This window comes from Myotis lucifugus, unplaced genomic scaffold, assembly GCF_000147115.1.
Source record: "Myotis lucifugus unplaced genomic scaffold, Myoluc2.0 scaffold_203, whole genome shotgun sequence".
NCBI lineage: Eukaryota > Metazoa > Chordata > Mammalia > Chiroptera > Vespertilionidae > Myotis > Myotis lucifugus.
The window spans coordinates 1,705,382-1,723,309 of NW_005871251.1; the positions used below are offsets into that span (position 1 = coordinate 1,705,382).

A 17,928-nucleotide genomic window follows, 5' to 3' on the forward strand; every position below is an offset into this window, starting at 1 on the left:
TCTCCTGACAATAATCTGGACCTACCAGGACCCATCATCACTTACCAACCTAACCAAACAGTGATCTACAAGTTTACATTTGAAGAAGTCTGACCAAATTACCAAAAATTAAAACTGCCTTTCATTTTTTAAAGATCCTATTATTTTTTTAAAAAAACACATTAAGTCAAAACTTCTCCATTAGGATTTAACAAAATTACATTCAGTTAAGAAACATCCCTTTTGCTCACTTAAAAGATCTGTATTGACTTCTAAGGAATGAAATTTTTAGTTACATGAAAGCTCATTTATCTTCTGAATTTAAATTCAGCAATCTTTCCTTACATAATTATTGCAATGATTATATGAAATAATGTGTGACTTACCTACTATCTTGCCTAGAACCAGTATCTATTTGATAAATGTTAATACATTAAATGTTCTGAGAAAGAAGGTTTTAAAAAAAAACAAGCAGAGGCCCTACCCAGTTTGGCTCAGTGGATAGAGCGTCGGCCTGTGGACTGAAGGGTCCCGGGTTCGAATCCAGTCAAGGGCGCATGCCGGGATTGCAGGCTCGATCCCCAGTGGGGGGTGTGCAGGAGGCAGCCAATCGATGATTCTCTCTCATTATTAATTGTTTTTATATCTCCCTTCCTTTCTGAAATCAATAAAGAAGAGAAGAGAAGAGAAGAGAAAAAAAAGAAAAGAAAAGAAAAGAAAAAGGAAAAGAAAAGAAAAGAAAAAGGAAAAGAAAAGAAAAGGAAAAGGAAAAGAAAAGAAAAAAACCAACAAGCAGAAGCATTTGGTAGAGCATCATCCTGATACACTAAGGTTTCCGGTTTGATTCCAGTCAAGACACATACAAGAATCAACCAATGAATGCATAAATAAGTGGAACAACAAATCGATGTTTCTCTTTCTTTCTCCCTTCCTCTCTAAAATTTTAATTTAGAAAATTAATATCCAACTCTTGTTTTCAGTACACTTTTATACTCCAACCACTGAGTTTAATTTAACGGGATATTTACTTGAAGAGAGGATATTTATTTATTTCAACAAGGGTGGTCTTTATTAGGAGGCTGCTGAGGGGCAGGGGGCTGAGGGACAGGATGGGGTGGCCAGGCCCAGGCCCAGCTGCAGGCTTCAGCGACCTCTTAGAGCTGGGAGCAAGGTCCAGCAAGCCCAGGCGACTCCCCCAGGTCAGGGTGTGCAGCAACTCAGACCTGGTCAGGCCACTGGGAAGTAGTGGGGGAGCCGCCGCAGGTAGATGTCTTCGTCCTTCTCCAGAAACACACAGATGATCAGCCGGTCCACCTTGTCCTTGTGCTGCTCCAGCCACTCGCGCAGAGTGACCAGCACCACCTCTGCAGCTGCCTCGTTGGGGTAGCCAAACACTCCGGTGGAGATGCAGGGGAGTGCGGCGGAGCGGAGCTGGTGCTCCAGCAGCAAGGCGAGGCTGCTCAGGTAGCAGCTGCGGAGCTTGGCAGCCTGGCTGGCGCTGGGCGCTCCGCGGACGATGGGCCCCACCGTGTGGATGACATACTTAGCCGGCAGCCTATAGCCGCTGGTGATCTTGGCCTTCCCAGTCTCGCAGTGCTGCAGGGTCCGGCACTCCGCGGTGAGGAGGGGCCCGGCGGCCCGGTGAATGCAGCCGTCCACACCGCCGCCTCCCAGCAGGGAGTTGTTGGCGGCGTTGATAATGGCGTCCACCTCCAGCTTGGTGATATCACCTCGGAACAGGGAGATCTTCTCATTGAGATGCTTGTCCTTTTTGTACTTGGGCTCCTCCACCTTCGGGGTTAACCCTTTCGCCGTCTCCTTCCAGGTCGGGATCTTCTTCAGCCTGACGAAGTCCCGGCAGAAGTAATGTTCCTCCCGCTGCCTGTCACTCAGGCCCTTCAGAAAGGATTTTGCCTCCTTCCAGTTGGTGCAGGTGTTCGGGTCCACTTTCGCCGCCAAGGCCAGGGGGGCCCTGGTGCACACCCCAGCTCTCCGCCCCACCGCCAGCGCCTCCCAAGCCCCAACTCCCACTGGGGTCCGCGTGCGGGGCCCGTTGGCATCAGGGGACGCCGGACGACCGCATGCACTGCTGCGGGTCCACTTGGCACAGGCTGAGGTGCCTGGCCAGGGGCGTGGGGCACTAAGCAGCTGTCCCGCCAAACACAGCTGTGCCAGGGGGCCAGGGACTCGGCTCTGCAGAGACATGAGCGGTCAGCCGGGAGTGGGTCCCGCCCACTTGGAGTTCCGGTACCAGGTGGCGCATGCCAGCCCGCAGGGGATCTAATTTTAATTAACCATTAAATATAATGGATTTTACTGCACTAATGTCTCACATTGTGGCATCCACACAGCAATGGGAACTTTTCCATCTGTAACCTCTGCTGAGGAAATATACTTATTTCATTAAGTGATCTCTAAATTAAATGTCATATAATGAGATCTCTGACATTTTGTTATAATTTTAAATAATACTATAAATATTTTTAAAAATTTTTCCATTATTCCTCCATCCCAACATCTTTCAAACCCAGGAAAAATTAACTTTCCAGTCATTTTCTTTTTTTTACAGAAAGCATCCAAGCAAAAAAAAACAAATTTTAAGAGAATTATAGCATTAGAAAAATTCTTCCATAGTTTTACAAAGAAATATGCTGCTATTTGAAGTACTGTAGTGATTTGTTACAACTAGTAGAGACAACTACATTGTATATGACTAGTTTATGTGCCTTGTTACCCCAATAGTATTTTCACCTATTTTTATTTAAAAGATATCCCTCACAACAAGAAAGATTTAAGATAGTGGAAAGAAGTGAAGATTCTAAAAACAGTTTTTATAATTCTCAAACTTATCATTGGACTAAGTAAAAGATGTTAAGTTAGTTAAGTAAGTTAACTTTGAACTGAGAAGTTTAACAAGTGGGCTGAACTCAAGAAAGGCACAACGTTAAAGTCAACACAGCTCTTCCCCAGACTTCCATCCAAATTCACATTGTTAATTTTTTCTTTGTAATTGTGAATGTATAAAATAACCCACTCAATTTACCAGGTAGATCGCCTTGGGCATGTTAATTTTTTTATGTGTAGGCATCCCTCATTTTATTGCGCTCTGTATTACTGTGCTTCACAGATACTGTGTGTTCTTTACAAATTGAAGGTTTGTGGCAACCCTCTGCCGAGCAAGTCTATCAGCCCCAATTTTTCCAACAGCACTTGCTCACTTCACATTTTTATTATTCTCACAATATTTCTAACTTTTTCATTATTGTGATGGTGATCAGTGGTTTTTAATGTTACTTTTATAATTATTTTGTGGTGCCCATATAAGATGCAAAACTTAATAAATGCTGTATATGTTCTGACTGTTCCACCAACCAGCTGTCCCCCGTCTCTCTCTCTCTCCCTCGGGCCTTCCTATTCCCTGAGACACAACAATTTAAAATTATACTAATTAATAAACCTACAATGGCCTCTAACTATTCAAATAAAAGGAAGAGTCGCAAGTCTCAATTTAAATTAAAAGCTAGAAATGATGAAGCTTACAGAGGAAGGCATGTTGAAAGCCAAGGTAGGCTGAAAGCTAGACCTTTTGCACCAGTCAGCCAAGCTGTGAATGAAAATAAAAAGTTCTTGAAGGAGATAAAAAGTGCTATTCCAGTGAATACACAAATATTAAAAAAGGAAAACAGCCTTACTGCTGATATAAAGAAAGATTTAGTGGTCGACAGATCAAACCACATATCTGTGTATTCCAAGGCAACCATAACCAATCTTGACTGAAACTTGAGAAAAAATACATGTTGCTTCAAATTATAATTCCATTCCATAGAAATACTCAGGGTTTAGAAAGAATTCAAAAAGTTAAGTCTTGTTTTAAAAATGGACATAGAAAATGGAAATAGTAATCAGAAAAAGTAAACTTACCAAATATATTAGTAGAGTGTCCTTTCTTTGCAATAGGTCTGAGTTCATTATGTCCCCATCCATATATCCTATAATTATCCCAGGCATGTTTCATCATCTGAGAAAATAAAAATTATAAACCATCAATTTACATTATTCACACTGTTATCTTTGTAATTTATGTAATTTAAGGGTTCCATTCCTATATCCTTACATATTCTTCTATATCTCCTACATTAATCAGCCTTACTCATAATATGTTATTCTATTAACATTTGTATCAGTGTTAAGTACACATTATAATGTTTAATCTCAGGGTCTATGCAACACAAGGAAAAATTGAGTGTAACAGACAAGTCCTTTTATATTTAGAAGGAAGGTGTCTGTTTCATATCCTTTGCTTTTAGGAAATGCCAATCCTTTTGGGAATTGCTCTCTTCCCCCACTGTGATTATGATAGAGCTGTCAATCAAGAGGCTCTGATTCCACAACCAATTAACACAGCCTGACTAGACCAAAGATTAGCACTCTTTCTTTAAAGTAAGTATTTTAGGCTTTGCAGTCCATACAGTTTCTATACCAACTACTTAATTATGCTGTCGTAGCACAAAAGCAGCACTTGAAAACACATAAACAATGAGCATGACTGTTCCAATTAAACTATACTTTTAAAAAATAAAGGCAGAATTTGGCCCACAGGTTGTGGTTTACCTACTTCTGACCTAGACAAAGTGATTGTATATATGTGATTCAAGTAGGGATATTCATGTCCTTTTATACATATTATTATAGATGATAGGAGACAGAAGGCCTCTCTCATTTTGCAATCTCAAACTCCAAGCAATATGTAACCCTAGAGCTGATGAAGGCTAACTCTCTCCCAAAATGGAGAAACTAAATAATGAGAGAAAGAGACAGATACATATTATTGACAGTAACATCTATAGACTTGGATTCAGCAAAGCTTGAAGCCCTCAGCTACGCTAATAAATATTTTTATATCAAGAAGGTTGAACTAAGTTTCTTACAACTCACAAGTCTAAGCAATACAATAGCAAAGTATTTATATATCAATTGAATTATTTAATAGATTGTAGTGTATCAAAAATCTGTTCATTTAAAGTACACTATTCATGAAAACATTTCTCAACTTGCTTTTTGCAGTCAGCCTTACTCTTCACCAAAAGTAGACAAGGACATTACAAGGGAACTAAAAACCAACATAAAACACAAATGCAAAACTACTGAACTAAAAATTAGCAATATATGAGGACATAATGACCAAATGCAGTTTAACTCAAAAATATAAGACTAGTTTAACATTCAAACACCAATCAATATAATTCACTATGTTAACAGAATAAAAAGAAAACCATCCTCCAATAATCTTTATAGATGTAGACAAAGCATGTGACATAATTAAACACCCACTCATGATAAAGCCTGTCAATGAGCTATAACTACAAGGAAACATCCTCAATGTAATAAAGGGCATTGTCAAAAAAAACTATTTCTAACAACATATTTAATGGTAAAAGACCAAATGCTTAACCCCTAAAATTGAGAAAAAAATCAAGTATGTCCACTCTCACTACTTCTTTTCAAAAATGTACTAGCAGTCCTAGAGAGTGCAGTAAGAGAAGAAAAAGAATTAAAGACATAAAAAGGTAAAAGTTTCTCTAGTCACAAAGGACATGACTCTGTACAAGGAAAATTCTAAGCAATCTTTTAAAAAGTCACTAGAATTAAATGACTTCAGGAAAATAACAGGATAAAAGTTTAGCAAACTAAAATAAAAGATATTCCTATATGCTAGTAATGAACAACAGAAATAGAAATTTAACTATATAATAAGAACTACAAAATACTGAGAAAAATTAAAGAAAACCTAAAAAAGTGGAAAGATATGGAAGACTATAGTTAAGATGACAATTTTTCCAAGTTCATTTACAGATCAATAAAATCCCAATCAAAATCCAGCAACCTTTTATTTTCACAGAAAAGTTAATTATAGAAAGGCAAAGGACCTAGAATGGCCAAAACAATTTATATAAAGAATAAAATTGGAGGACTTATCTGATTTAAAAACTTACTATAAATCAATCAACACAGTGTCATATTGGCATTAAGAATAAGTATGTAGATTAATGAAATAGATATGAGTCCAGAAAGAGACTCAACACCTACTGATTTTGTCAACTGATTTTGAACAAAAGCATCAAGATAATTCAATCAGAAAAGGATAATCCTTCCAACAACTGGAACAACTAGAAAGCCCTATGTGAAAAAAATAATGCAAGACCTTTACTTCTCATAAAAAAAAAATTAACTCACAGTATAACAACAGATTGAAATGTGAAAACTAAAACTAAAGCATGTGCCCACACAAGACTTGCACACAAATGTTCATAGCAACTTTATTCATAACAGCCAAAAACTGAAACAAATGTTGAGCAAATGTTCAACAGGTGAATGAATAGAACCATGGTATACCCATAAAAAGGAATACCACTAAGAAAAAATTACCTTTGGTGCATCTGCACAGATAAATCTCAAAAACATTATGCTGAGCAAAAGCCCAGCAACAAAATATCACAGACTTTATTATTACATTTGACTGAAACTCTAGAAAAGGCAAATCTAATCTATAATTACTAAAAGCAGATCAGTGGTTGCCAGGGACAAAGGAATCAGGTGGACTGACCTGAGAGGACAAAACTGTTTTAAGATTACAGACATAGTCACATCTTGATTGTAATTACTGTTACACAGGTGTATCCACCTGTCAAAACCTATCAAACTATATACTCTTAAAATACGTATATTTTGTTGTATATAAATTGATTCAATAAAGTTGAATTTTTTAGAAAATCTAATAAGCTGCTCCATACATAATTACCACTCTCCTGAGACAATTACTCAAACTTTCACCTCTTTTTCTATTTACCTCTATATTGCTAAATATAGGTTACTAGAGGCCCAGTGCACAAAATTTGTGCACTTGGGGCAGGGAGAGGGGTCCCTCAGCCTGGCCTGCGCCCTCTTCCAGTCCAGGAGCCCTTGGGAGAGGTCCAACTGATGGCTTAGCGCTGCCTCCCCCGACCGCTGCTGCGCTCACCAGCCATCAGCCGGGCTTCTGGCTGAGTGGTGCTCCCCTGTGGGAGTGCACTGACCACCAGGGGGCAGCTCCTGCATTGAGCATCTGCCCCCTGGTGGTCAGTATGCATCATAGCGACCGGTCATTCCACCATTCGGTCGATTTTCATATTAGCCTTTTATTATATAGGATATAGGATAGTGCTATTTCTTGATTTTTTTTGTTTTAGATATTTAGTATCTTCTCCTATAGTTAAAATAATTTAGCTCTCTTATGCCTCTATCAACTCATCTCCACATATACTTGTCCCCCATATATTTCCCTGACCCACATTTTCCCAATAAGTTGACATATTTATCTTACAACTAGAGGCCCGGTGTACAAAATTCATGCATGGGTAGGGTCCCTAGGCCTGGCCAGCAATCAGGGCCAATCAGGTTCCCCACCTCCCCCTTCCCTTGCCACCCACACACCGCCACCGCACTGTTCCCCGCTTCCCGGCCTCCCCGCCTCCTCCTTCCCTCACTCCCTCAGCGCCCCGCCGCCACCGCTGGTCGCCCACCATGTTCCGCACTGACCCCTGATGGTCAGCACACGTCATAGCGAGCGATAGAACTCCCGGTCGAACTCCCGAGGGGACAATTTGCATATTAACTTTTTATTACATAGGATTATTACATTACTTTGTTCAACTTTTGTTTTCCCTGCTGTTAGCTACTGGTCTGAGGGTTTGGTGGTTCTTTGTTTGATTAGTTTTTAATGTAATAATTATGATTTACCTCTAAAATTTGTGAGGTTTACAACTTGTCTCAATACAATTAAACACATCAGATAAACTGTCAGTTCCACTTTATTCTGTGACATATCCTTCCTGAAGCTCTATCCTCCTACTCTAATCTGGACTTATGTTCTCTCCACCTGAAGTGCAGCCATCATCCTGCTGATTCCCTTACTCATTCCTAGGAATGCTTCTTTATTCTCTCTAGTGATAGATACCCTGTATTCAAAACCCTTCTCTTCCTATTTTTGAGCTTAAGTATATTTTATAGCAATCTGAGAAAATGCCTAAATATGGGATGGATACCTGGCAGGTCCTTTCAATCTGGCAACCCACTTCCTTTAGATTTGGCTAATTTTCTTGAATTGTTTCTCTAACTTCTTCCCATTATTCCTATTCTCTTCCTACCATACCTATCTAATCACTTGTCAGATGTTCCATATTGATCTTTTTTATTCAATTTTCTCAATTTTTTTGTCTTACTGAGATTTGCTCAATTTTAACTTCCAACTCTTTTATTGCATTTTTAAATTCTATCATATTTTTAATTTCTAAGACCATTTTCTTACTTTATATAAAATGTTCCTTTTTATAACTTACTGTTCTTATTTCATGAATTAAATTTTCTGTCACTCCAATGGTGTTATTTTTTAACATACTTTTTTCTGCTCCTTGTATTGTTTCTGTATCCTCTGAATTTTTCTTCCATCTGTTTCTCATGTAAGAAAATTTTGGTAAATATCCAATGATCTTTGATTTGCTCTCCACGTAAGAGTGAAGTGAAGCACTTACAAGACAAAGACTGTCAGTGAATGAGTAACACTAGTTGCCTGAGCCTCATCTTAGAGAGATCAGGTGAAGCCCAGGGGTGTTTGAGGAACAGAGTAGGTCTTTTCTCTTGGGCCAGTCTCCCTGGAGAGAAATCCTCCATTCTCCAGCTTACTGAATATAAACCTGGCTTCCAGAATTCTGAGAACTGAGCAGGAGAAAGTGATCACAATATTCAGATTCAGTTTTCACTTAATTCCCTCTACCCCCACCACTCTCTTCATTTTTCAGAATGACCTCTATGCTTTTACACAGCCATACCTGGTATTCCCCAAATCCAGATCTTCTCCAATTAATCCCTTCATAAGGTTAACTTTGGTCTTTTGTTGGGAAAAGGACAGTAGCTAGAATGCATAGTCTAGGGAATTACGGATCTAGAGGTTAAATGCTCCTTTTAAAACTTTCAAATAATCCTTTCCCAGCTCTATTTTTAACTCCTGCCTTCAAAAGTAAATAGTGTCTAATTCTTGAAATGTTCTCTCATTCTTGACACTTTAAGGTATTCTGCTGTTCACATCACCTTGCTTATTTAGCTTCTTCCCCTGCAAGCTTGTGTTTCAACTTTCTCTGCTTGTTAAGTCAGTAACCATAATGTTTAACAGAAACCTACACAGGGGTTAATATGTTTTATGCTGATTTACAAGAACACTGGATAATATGGTGTTCTTAATCTAAAGCATCGGTTCCCAGCCTGTGGGTCGCGACCATCGGAAAACACATATAGCATATCAGATATTTACATTACGATTCATAACAGTAGCAAAATTACAGTTATGAAGTAGCAACGAAAATAATTTCATGGTTGGGGGTCACCACAACATGAGGAACTGTATTAAAGGGTCGCGGCATTAGGAAAGTTGAGAACCACTGAAAAGGGTTAATTCAGCAGGTCTGGGTGGTCCAAACCCAGCACATCCCAAAGAAAGGTTTGGCCAGTGGTAGGCTCCTAGAAAATAACCTCTAACCCTTTATTACCCTGCCTGTTAAGAGTAACTGCTTACCTGAAGCCTTGGGCTGTGTCAGAGTTTATGTTAACAATGTGATTTATGGTAGGGGCCTTGGGCCACATGGTATTAGCCTGACCTCTGGAGGAGTTGGAGAACTAAGCTCAGCCAAGCCTACATAACAAACCTCCAATAAAAGCCCTGGACACCAAGGCTCAGGTGAACTTCCCTGGTTGGCAACACTTCATGCACACTGCCACACATCACTGCTGGGAGAACCAGGCACTGTCTATATCACTCCAGCGGGTCTCTCCTGGACTCTGTCCTATGTGCCTTTTCTATTACTAACTTTAGTTTTATTGTAATAAATTGAAACAATAAATACAACAGCTTTGCTGAATCCTGTGCGTACTTCTAGCAAATCAATGAGCCTTTGGGTGGTCTTAACATACAGCTATCTATCTGAATTATTATGCACATGAGAAAGTATTTCAATAAAATCTAATGGCATCTAAAAAAGCAGGTCACCCATCTTACAAAAACAACAACTACCTATCAATGTCTCCCCAACACTGTCCAAAAAAAGTGCCTTAACAGTCTGGGCATAAAACAAAACATCAAAGGTGAGGTAAAATCAGAGTAAAGTTCTATTTTGATTCCATCGAGGTCGTCTTGTAATAATTCATAAGGTCAAGCTTAAAGTACCTGCTAAATCATTCATATTCATTACTAGAATATATCCATATAGATATTTGAATATTTGAATTAAATTTATTATCTTATTTTATGATAAACAATATCTTTCGAATATTGTTGTGCAATTACACCCAGACAAAATCTACATAGGCAATACAACTGCAAACTCCACCCAAAATTAGCTGGAGTTTTAATTTACAAAGTTCAACTGAAATATTCACTAAATTACACCCCCACGCACACTATGGCATTCATTCTCTTTATCTCCAAGTCATTCCTAAAATAACAAACTGAAAGACTTCTGTGACTAAATAAATATAAAGAATTCTGAGATCAATCCCTCCCCATTCTTCAGTCCATTGAGACTCTTTGGAAGGAATGTGTTCTTAATCTGCTCTATAGTTACAGGGTTTCATGGCACGTTCCCTAAAAGATGACAGATATGCCCAGCGGGCATGGCTCAGTGGCTGAGCGTCAACCTGAACCAGGAGGTCACCGATCAATTCTAGTCGGGGTACATGCTTGGGTTGCCAGTTCAATCACTGGTGTGGGGCGTGTAGGAGGCAGCTGATCAATGATTCTCTCTCATCACTGATGTTTCTATCTCTTTCTCCCTCTCCCTTCCTCTCTGAAATCAATAAAAATGTAATTTTAAAAAAGATGACAGTTATAAAGCTAACTCTTCAGAAGCATGTTTATGAGGAGATATGCATAGTATCCAGCAGAGTCCCTTATAACTTAACACTAAAGAAATTTCTTATTCAATGATAACTTATTTATAAATCTACTCTACATTATTTATAAAATGCTGACTATCAAAAGATCTCTGAACACAGGGAGAATGATGTAACCATCCAAACAACATTATAGCAAAATTTTAAGTGACCAATATGTATGACACATATTAAGAGAGAGAGTTCTAGCCCTTACTGTCAACTTGGAAAATGAACTACAACTATGACCCAAAAACAAACAAGACCAAAGTAAAACAGCATAAATGGTGTGCATATGTGTGTGTGTGTCTCCAGTCAAATATATATCTATAACCACTTCATATCATAAATCTCAGCTTATTATTACCTCTTTAATTTTTTCCCTTTTCTTTCTTATGTCATCATCTTCTGGATCTCCACCATTTATTCCTGAAAGGTTTGGTATAGGGACTGGTGGTAGTGGTTTTTTCTCTTTAATCTTCATTTCTTGGACTACCTTATTTTTCTCTGTCTGAATTTCTGCTCGTATTTCCTCTCTCGACTTTTTTAATTTTTCTTTTGCTTCTTCCAGGGCCTTCTCATGATCGGCTCGAATTTTATTCCTCAAACGTTCCTCTTCTTCCCTGTAAGAGGAGAAAAAAGACTGGTTAGAATGACCCTTAAAACCTCCAAGCTTTAAACATGAAACTTAAAGTTTCCTCCACCAAACCCAGATAGTTGATTCCTACTCCTACCATTGAAAGACAGCAATGATCTGTGAGAGACTCATATTTATCTGCCCAAAGAACAGGATAAATATAACTTGGCATGAGCTCTGGATGCCAAAGAGCTAACACTTTACACAATGGAGGAAGAGGGAACCTAGAAAGAAAGTTACAATTTCAGGGCCAATGAAAACAGAGGAAACAGCAATCAGTAACTTATAAGTAGACACATGAAAAAAAAAGGAAAAAAGAAGGGAGGGGAAGAGGGAGAAAGGACAAGACACATACCAGTGAAAAACTTGCGGAGAGAGAGAAAATTAAAAATAGAATTAAGAACTCAGTATCAAGATGGACAAAAATATAAACAGGGTGAAGGAAAGAGATAAGCAGAAAAATAAGAGGATGGAAATTCTTTCATTTAGTTATATAGTACATCATATTCTTCTACAACTTTTGCATTTTGGAAATAACATAGAGCTTACAGCACAAAGGTTCCCAACTAATGTGGGCATGACTACTTAAAAGTCTCTTGAGACCTTATTAAAAATACAGATTCCAATTCAGCAGGTCCGTGTGACACCCATGAATTTATATTATTAAGGAGAGCAGTAACTGGCCCTTTTTAAACCACTGCACAGAAAGTGCTAAAATGTACAGTCTAGGACAGGGGTGGGCAACCTTTTTGTGAGTGCGTGCCAAAACCAGCAAAATCTCTGACTCAAAATTCTTCTGCGTGCCAACCCTAATTTTTTGAGAACATGTTACGCCTACTTGATATCTCTTAAGGTGTACGTATGTGAAGAACCTTGAAGAAATAATAAAATTCATTCGAGCAACAAAAACAGTATATGATGATGAAAAATACATTTATTTTTTAATGTATACATGTTATGTAAAATTATTTATTTATCTAAGATGCACCTACACTGAATTTATCTGAAAAATAAAAAAGTCGATATTAAGAAAAAAAATTGTAAATGGAAGATTATAAGAGAGGGTTTCACCTGCCAGCAAAAGTTACTAGCGTACCATATTTGGCATGCGTGCCAGGGGTTGCCCACCCCTGATCTAGAAATCTACATTTCTAAATAGCACAGCACAAGTCAGAACTTCATCACTGTAATACAACTTAGGTTCTTTGCAGTTTACTTTACATTTCTTAAGATGTTAATATGTAATCTCCTATCTAACAGAAATTCACCAGTATATTGGTATTAGAATCCCTTCTCTTCCTACAGAAGTCAAATGGTTCTGGGTACTTTATCTTTCTATTGTCCAACAGCAAGGCAAGGAAGGCCCTGTGATCTACACCTTTGAAATCAGATGCTCTGGCTGAAACTACAGATCTGGAGTAAGTGGCATGAAGGAACAATAACTCAATTTTAGAAGTCTCAATCATAGAAGTATGTGCTCCATGTGAGTGACATAGGTGCTTATGTAGGTGGGTTCTGACTTACGGCGAAAATCACGTTATGTTGCACCGTAGGAACGGATCTCCGACGTAACCCAAGGACCTACTGTACTTTATAAATAAACTTAACAAACATAACCATATAGCTATACAGAAATAGTTTTAGATACATAAATACATAGAATTGTGCCAGATCTCAATTTAGCACAATGATTAGCACATTTTTTTCAGATGCCAGGGTCTAGTTCCTTATGGAAAAAAAGCTGCGGGAGCATTGCCCCTTATATCCAGATAGCCTAGTCCACATGCCAGAAACACATAAGTTAATGGCACAAATGCTTATTAGGGGGGAAAAAAGGAGGAAAGATAAAACAATAACTTATCTGAACTTTTGAAAAATGCCAATGACCAGAGCCTCATCTAGGTGAAAAGAACCCCTAGAATCTGACTCCAAAGATGATAATATCTGCTTTAAGAATGATATTGAGATTTGAATCTAAGATTTAAATGTTTCAGTCATGTCTGAGTCAAAATTAATCATCTTCATTATTCTCCAATAATCCCCAATACTTAGTATAATGCTTAGTACATAATAACTACTCCAAACATTTGCTGAATAAATATGACTAATATTTTTTTAAATATATTTTATTGATTTTTTACAGAGAGGAAGGGAGAGGGACAGAGAGTTAGAAACATCGATGAGAGAGAAACATCGATCAGCTGCCTGCTGCACACTCCCCACTGGGTATGTGCCCGCAACCAAGGTACATGCCCTTGACCGGAATCGAACCCAGGGCCCTTGAGTCCACAGGCCGATGCTCTATCCACTGAGCCAAACCGGTTAGGGCTATGACTAATATTTTTAAATGATAACAGCAATATCACTAAGGAGACATCAAGAGATCTGCATAAGTAACAGAGGTTGATTTTATAAACAGGTAAATGTCAAAAAATATAAAAAGAAAACAGCATGCACATTATTCTTTGTAGTCTCTAGATTACTTCATATCCTTTTTAAAAAAAAAACTATATAACTTGTCTCTAAAGTTCTTGTTAAGATATGAAGAATAAAAGAACACTGTCAAAGACATCTCTCAATATTAACGCTAGGAAATTACACTCTTAAATCAAAGAAAATTTCACAAGGTCTGAGGCCTGAATTACTAAAGGACTCTTGTTTTTCACAAAATCTATCCTACTATCCTATAGTCTTAGATAAATTAAGAGATGTAATTGTTAACCAGGCTCAAAAGTGACACCTGGAAATACTTCTGTAAATATACTTATTACCTTCAGGCTAGTATATAAAATGTTCAATAAAGTTTACTTTTAAACTCATGAAAAACAAGAATGTATATACCATTTCATTCATTTACTTTTTAAGCTGGTACAGATTTCATTATATAAATAATCAAATACAGTCTTCTCCCCTTATCCACAGGAGATACATTCCAAGACCCCCAGCGGGTGCCTAAAACCATGAATAGTGCCAAATCCTATATACATTGTTTTCCCCTATACACACATACTTTTTCACTTAAAGAAAGCATGTTATGGCTTTTCTTTGGCACAACCGAATTGTCAGTATCACTACTCTTTTGCTTTGGGGCTATTATTATGTAAAACAAGAGTGACTTGAACACAAACATTGCAATACCAGGACAGTGGATCTGATAACTGAGAGGGCTACTGAGTGACTACAGGTAGTGTATACAGTGTGGACTCACTGGACAAAGGGATGATTCACTTTCCAGGAGGGACAGAGCAGGATGGAATGGGATTTCATCATGCTACTCAGAAGACACACAATTTAAAACTTATGAATTATTTATTTCTGAAATTTCCCATTTAATATTTTCTGACCATGGGTGACTTCAGGTAACTGAAACCACAAAAAGCAGAACCATGGACGGGGGGTGGGTAGTAGATGACTACTGTAATAAATAAATAAATAAATTCTAGCCATTTATAAAATGATTTTTTAAATCTTAATTTTTTTCAAATTCACATAGAGCAAAGGCAAAATAAAATAAATACAAAAGAGTACAGAAGTTGAAAATGATGGCAAAAGTTCCAAATTAATTTAATTACAAAATAATGGCATGAAACAATTTTAGAAGTAACTACTCCATAAGGTTCAGCCAAAAGTCAAAGAACCAGCAAGCAAATAATAAGTTAACAAGATTGAGAAAAGGAAAAACCAGCTCTCATTACAACAGTGCATTTTCCCAAGTATTTAACTCAGGCTCACGTTTGAACCTACGCTTTCTCAAAAACTTTATGCTTGATAAAAAGTTAAAATAACATCAGCCGAAAACAACTCAAGCATATGATTCTTATCACACACTGAAAAATTATTGTAAGAAAAGAAGGGAGAAAAATGTAGGTTTGAGAAAAGTAAATACTTTCTCAAACTCTTTTTTTGATACAAATTACATAAATGATTTAAGGAGATTGTACCTAAAGCTCCCATTTTATCCCAATTTGGCCAAACTCTCCCAAGAGGTCACTTCAGATTTGGTTATTTGAAAGAACGTGAACCCTTTAATGGATCACCTTCTAATAGTTACTTGACACATTCCACCTCTCAACTAAATATATATAAGGGTAAAATTAAATTTTAAAACATAAACCAGATCTTGTCTACATGACTCTCAAAGTGAAACGACAAGATTCAATGGCATCTTTAACTTAACTGATGCCACATAGAGTCCCCAAAGGCATCCCCTGAAAATAACAACAACCAGGGCATTTCTGCATGTTAAGAAATGAAGCCGGGCCAACGTGGCCCAGGAGTTGAGTGTGGACCTATGAACCAGGAGATCACAGTCCGATTTCCCGATTTCCCGATTTCCCGTCAGGGCACATGCTGGGGTTGCGGCTGGAACCTCAGGAGGAGGCAACCCGATCAATGATTCTATCTCATCATGGATGTTTCTCTCTCCCTCTCCCTTCTTTCAAATCAATATATATACAATTATATATATAATGTATATATGTATATATGTGTGTGTATATGTATATAAGTGTGTGTGTATGTATATGTATGTATATGTGTGTGTGTGTGTGTGTATGTATGTATATATATATATATATATATATATATATATAGACAGACAGGTATATTCTGCCCGTCTTTGTCTTCCTAAAAAGCTAAGATTCACTACCAAGCTTTAATTACAAAGTCAGAGAACGAGAGCCCTTTAGGAGAGGACAAACCCGTAGAAGCTGTCAGGATTCAATCAATACATCTATTTCACCGGGTGGCACAATGACCGAATGCAACACATTCTTAATAAATGAAGGCACAACCTAGGTCACTATTTCTTTAGGTTACACCTCTGGACACAAATGCTTCTCCTGTACAAATCGAAGGAGCTGGACACTAAATGGGGCTCCAGGAGCCCTTTCAGCCTATGGTTCTACTAAACCAGTTTTGAAATAACAAGTCTCACAACTCGGGGAAAATTACATTTTACTGAAAAAAAGGCGGCGGAGAAAAAAAAAAACACCAACAAACCACAAACGACAGATCTGATGCAATAAATCATACCTTGCTCTGCCCAATGTCACCACCACAACTTGTGAAAGGAACCAACCTGTGTCGATGCTCATCGGGCCCGTGAATCAGGAAGCCTCCGGGGTTCTTCGCCCCTTTGTGGGCATCGACGTGCGGAATCAGCACATCTTCCAAACCCAGATCAAAGCGTTTGTGTTTCGAAGAGTCTGGAAGGAAGAAGAATGCCCCAAAACACAGGGTGATGAAGGCACTGAGGATGAGCAGGAGGATAAACTTCTCGGAAAGTCTCAAGGTGGCCCGGTGGTGCGGGAAGGAGGGCGGCCCCAGGTTCAGGGGCGGGATCCTCCGGCCGGACAGGGGCAGCAGGGCGGGGGCGGTCATCGTTCACGCTCTCGCACGAGATGTGGTATCCAGGCCTCCTCTCCCGGCAAATGCGCGACACATGGGACCCCCCTCCGAGCCCGGGCAGCGACGGGGAAACGCAGCTGCTCTCCTCGGCCAGGACCGCGGTGCTTCCTCCACAGGGCGCCTCCCCGCGCGGGCCCCGGACACTCAGACACACGTGTGGCCCCGCGACCGGCGGCTCACGCCCGCTGACAGCGCCTTCGCCTGGGCGTGCGGGGCTCTCGCCAGCCTCCTCCTCATGCCCGGGGGTGGGCCAGGCGGGCAGCGCCGCCGCGAGGATGCCCGGCGTCTGCTTCCATGCGGGCGCCCCGGGGTGCTCCGAGGGGGGTCTCGCGCCCTCTCCGAAGGCCGCCCGGACCGATCCGCGGAGTCAGTCAGGGAAGGTTCCCTTCGCCGCCTCGGAGGCTCGGGTCCCGCGGTCTCTCACCCTCGGCGGCGGGAAAACCAGGGTCTCCTCGGAAAGTCGGCCGACAGGGAGGGAGGTCTCCCACCGCGCCGGGCGGACCGGCAGCTGGTCTTCGGACGCCCGCGCCGTCCGACACGGCCCCCGGGTCCGGGGGAAGGGTTCGACACTTGCCCCACCTGGACGGTCTGGGCCGATAGGGGTATTCCGCGTCCCGAGCCCAAGCGCCCTTCCCGGGCCGGCCGCCGCGTCGCCGCTGTCGCTACCGCGCGGTTTCTGTTCAAGGAGGCGGAACCTTCCTCCCTCCGGCGGCCACTGAGGAGCCCGGGCGTGCGCGCGGGGAGGGAAGCGCGAGTACGGCCCCGCCGGATTCTACTCCTTTCTTCCGCCTCCCGGGCGGGCTAGGTGGAAGTTAACCCGGGGCGCCTGCCCCCCGGAGCGAAGGCGGCGGCTGTCCCCCGGCGGCGCCCAGACGCTCTTAACCGAATCCCCCCGCCGCTTCCTCCGCGGGATGTAGAAGCCGAAGCCGCGGCCCTCCCCGTACCGA

The 17,928-nt window shown here is 40.2% G+C and overlaps 2 protein-coding genes across 5 annotated transcripts in view; both read right to left on the bottom strand.

Moving 5' to 3' along the window:
- The window catches only part of MAN1A2 (mannosidase alpha class 1A member 2), a 67,470-nt gene extending 49,956 nt beyond the window's left edge, over positions 1-17,514 (bottom strand). For 2 of the 4 annotated variants that reach the window (XR_002831358.1, XM_014463261.2), the window contains exons 1-3: positions 16,653-17,514; positions 11,303-11,558; positions 3,901-3,997 (exon numbers count right to left, since the gene is read on the bottom strand). Coding sequence is in view for 3 of the 4 variants with exons in the window: in XM_014463261.2 (XP_014318747.1) it covers positions 3,901-3,997; positions 11,303-11,558; positions 16,653-16,954 (655 nt within the window). In the remaining variant the exon portion in view is untranslated. Of the gene's footprint in view, positions 1-3,900; positions 3,998-11,302; positions 11,559-16,606 lie in introns of all 4 variants that reach the window. The other 2 variants (XM_006097485.3, XM_014463262.2) reach the window with 2 other exon arrangements.
- LOC102424844 (O-acetyl-ADP-ribose deacetylase MACROD1-like) lies at positions 1,008-3,987 on the bottom strand. The gene is made up of 2 exons (XM_006097484.3): positions 3,901-3,987; positions 1,008-2,357 (listed from the first exon to the last, which is right to left on the bottom strand). Exon 2 carries the CDS (start codon positions 2,182-2,184, stop codon positions 1,207-1,209), a length of 978 nt encoding a protein of 325 aa, XP_006097546.1. The 5' UTR covers positions 2,185-2,357; positions 3,901-3,987; the 3' UTR covers positions 1,008-1,206.
- Positions 17,515-17,928: the final 414 nt, after the last annotated feature.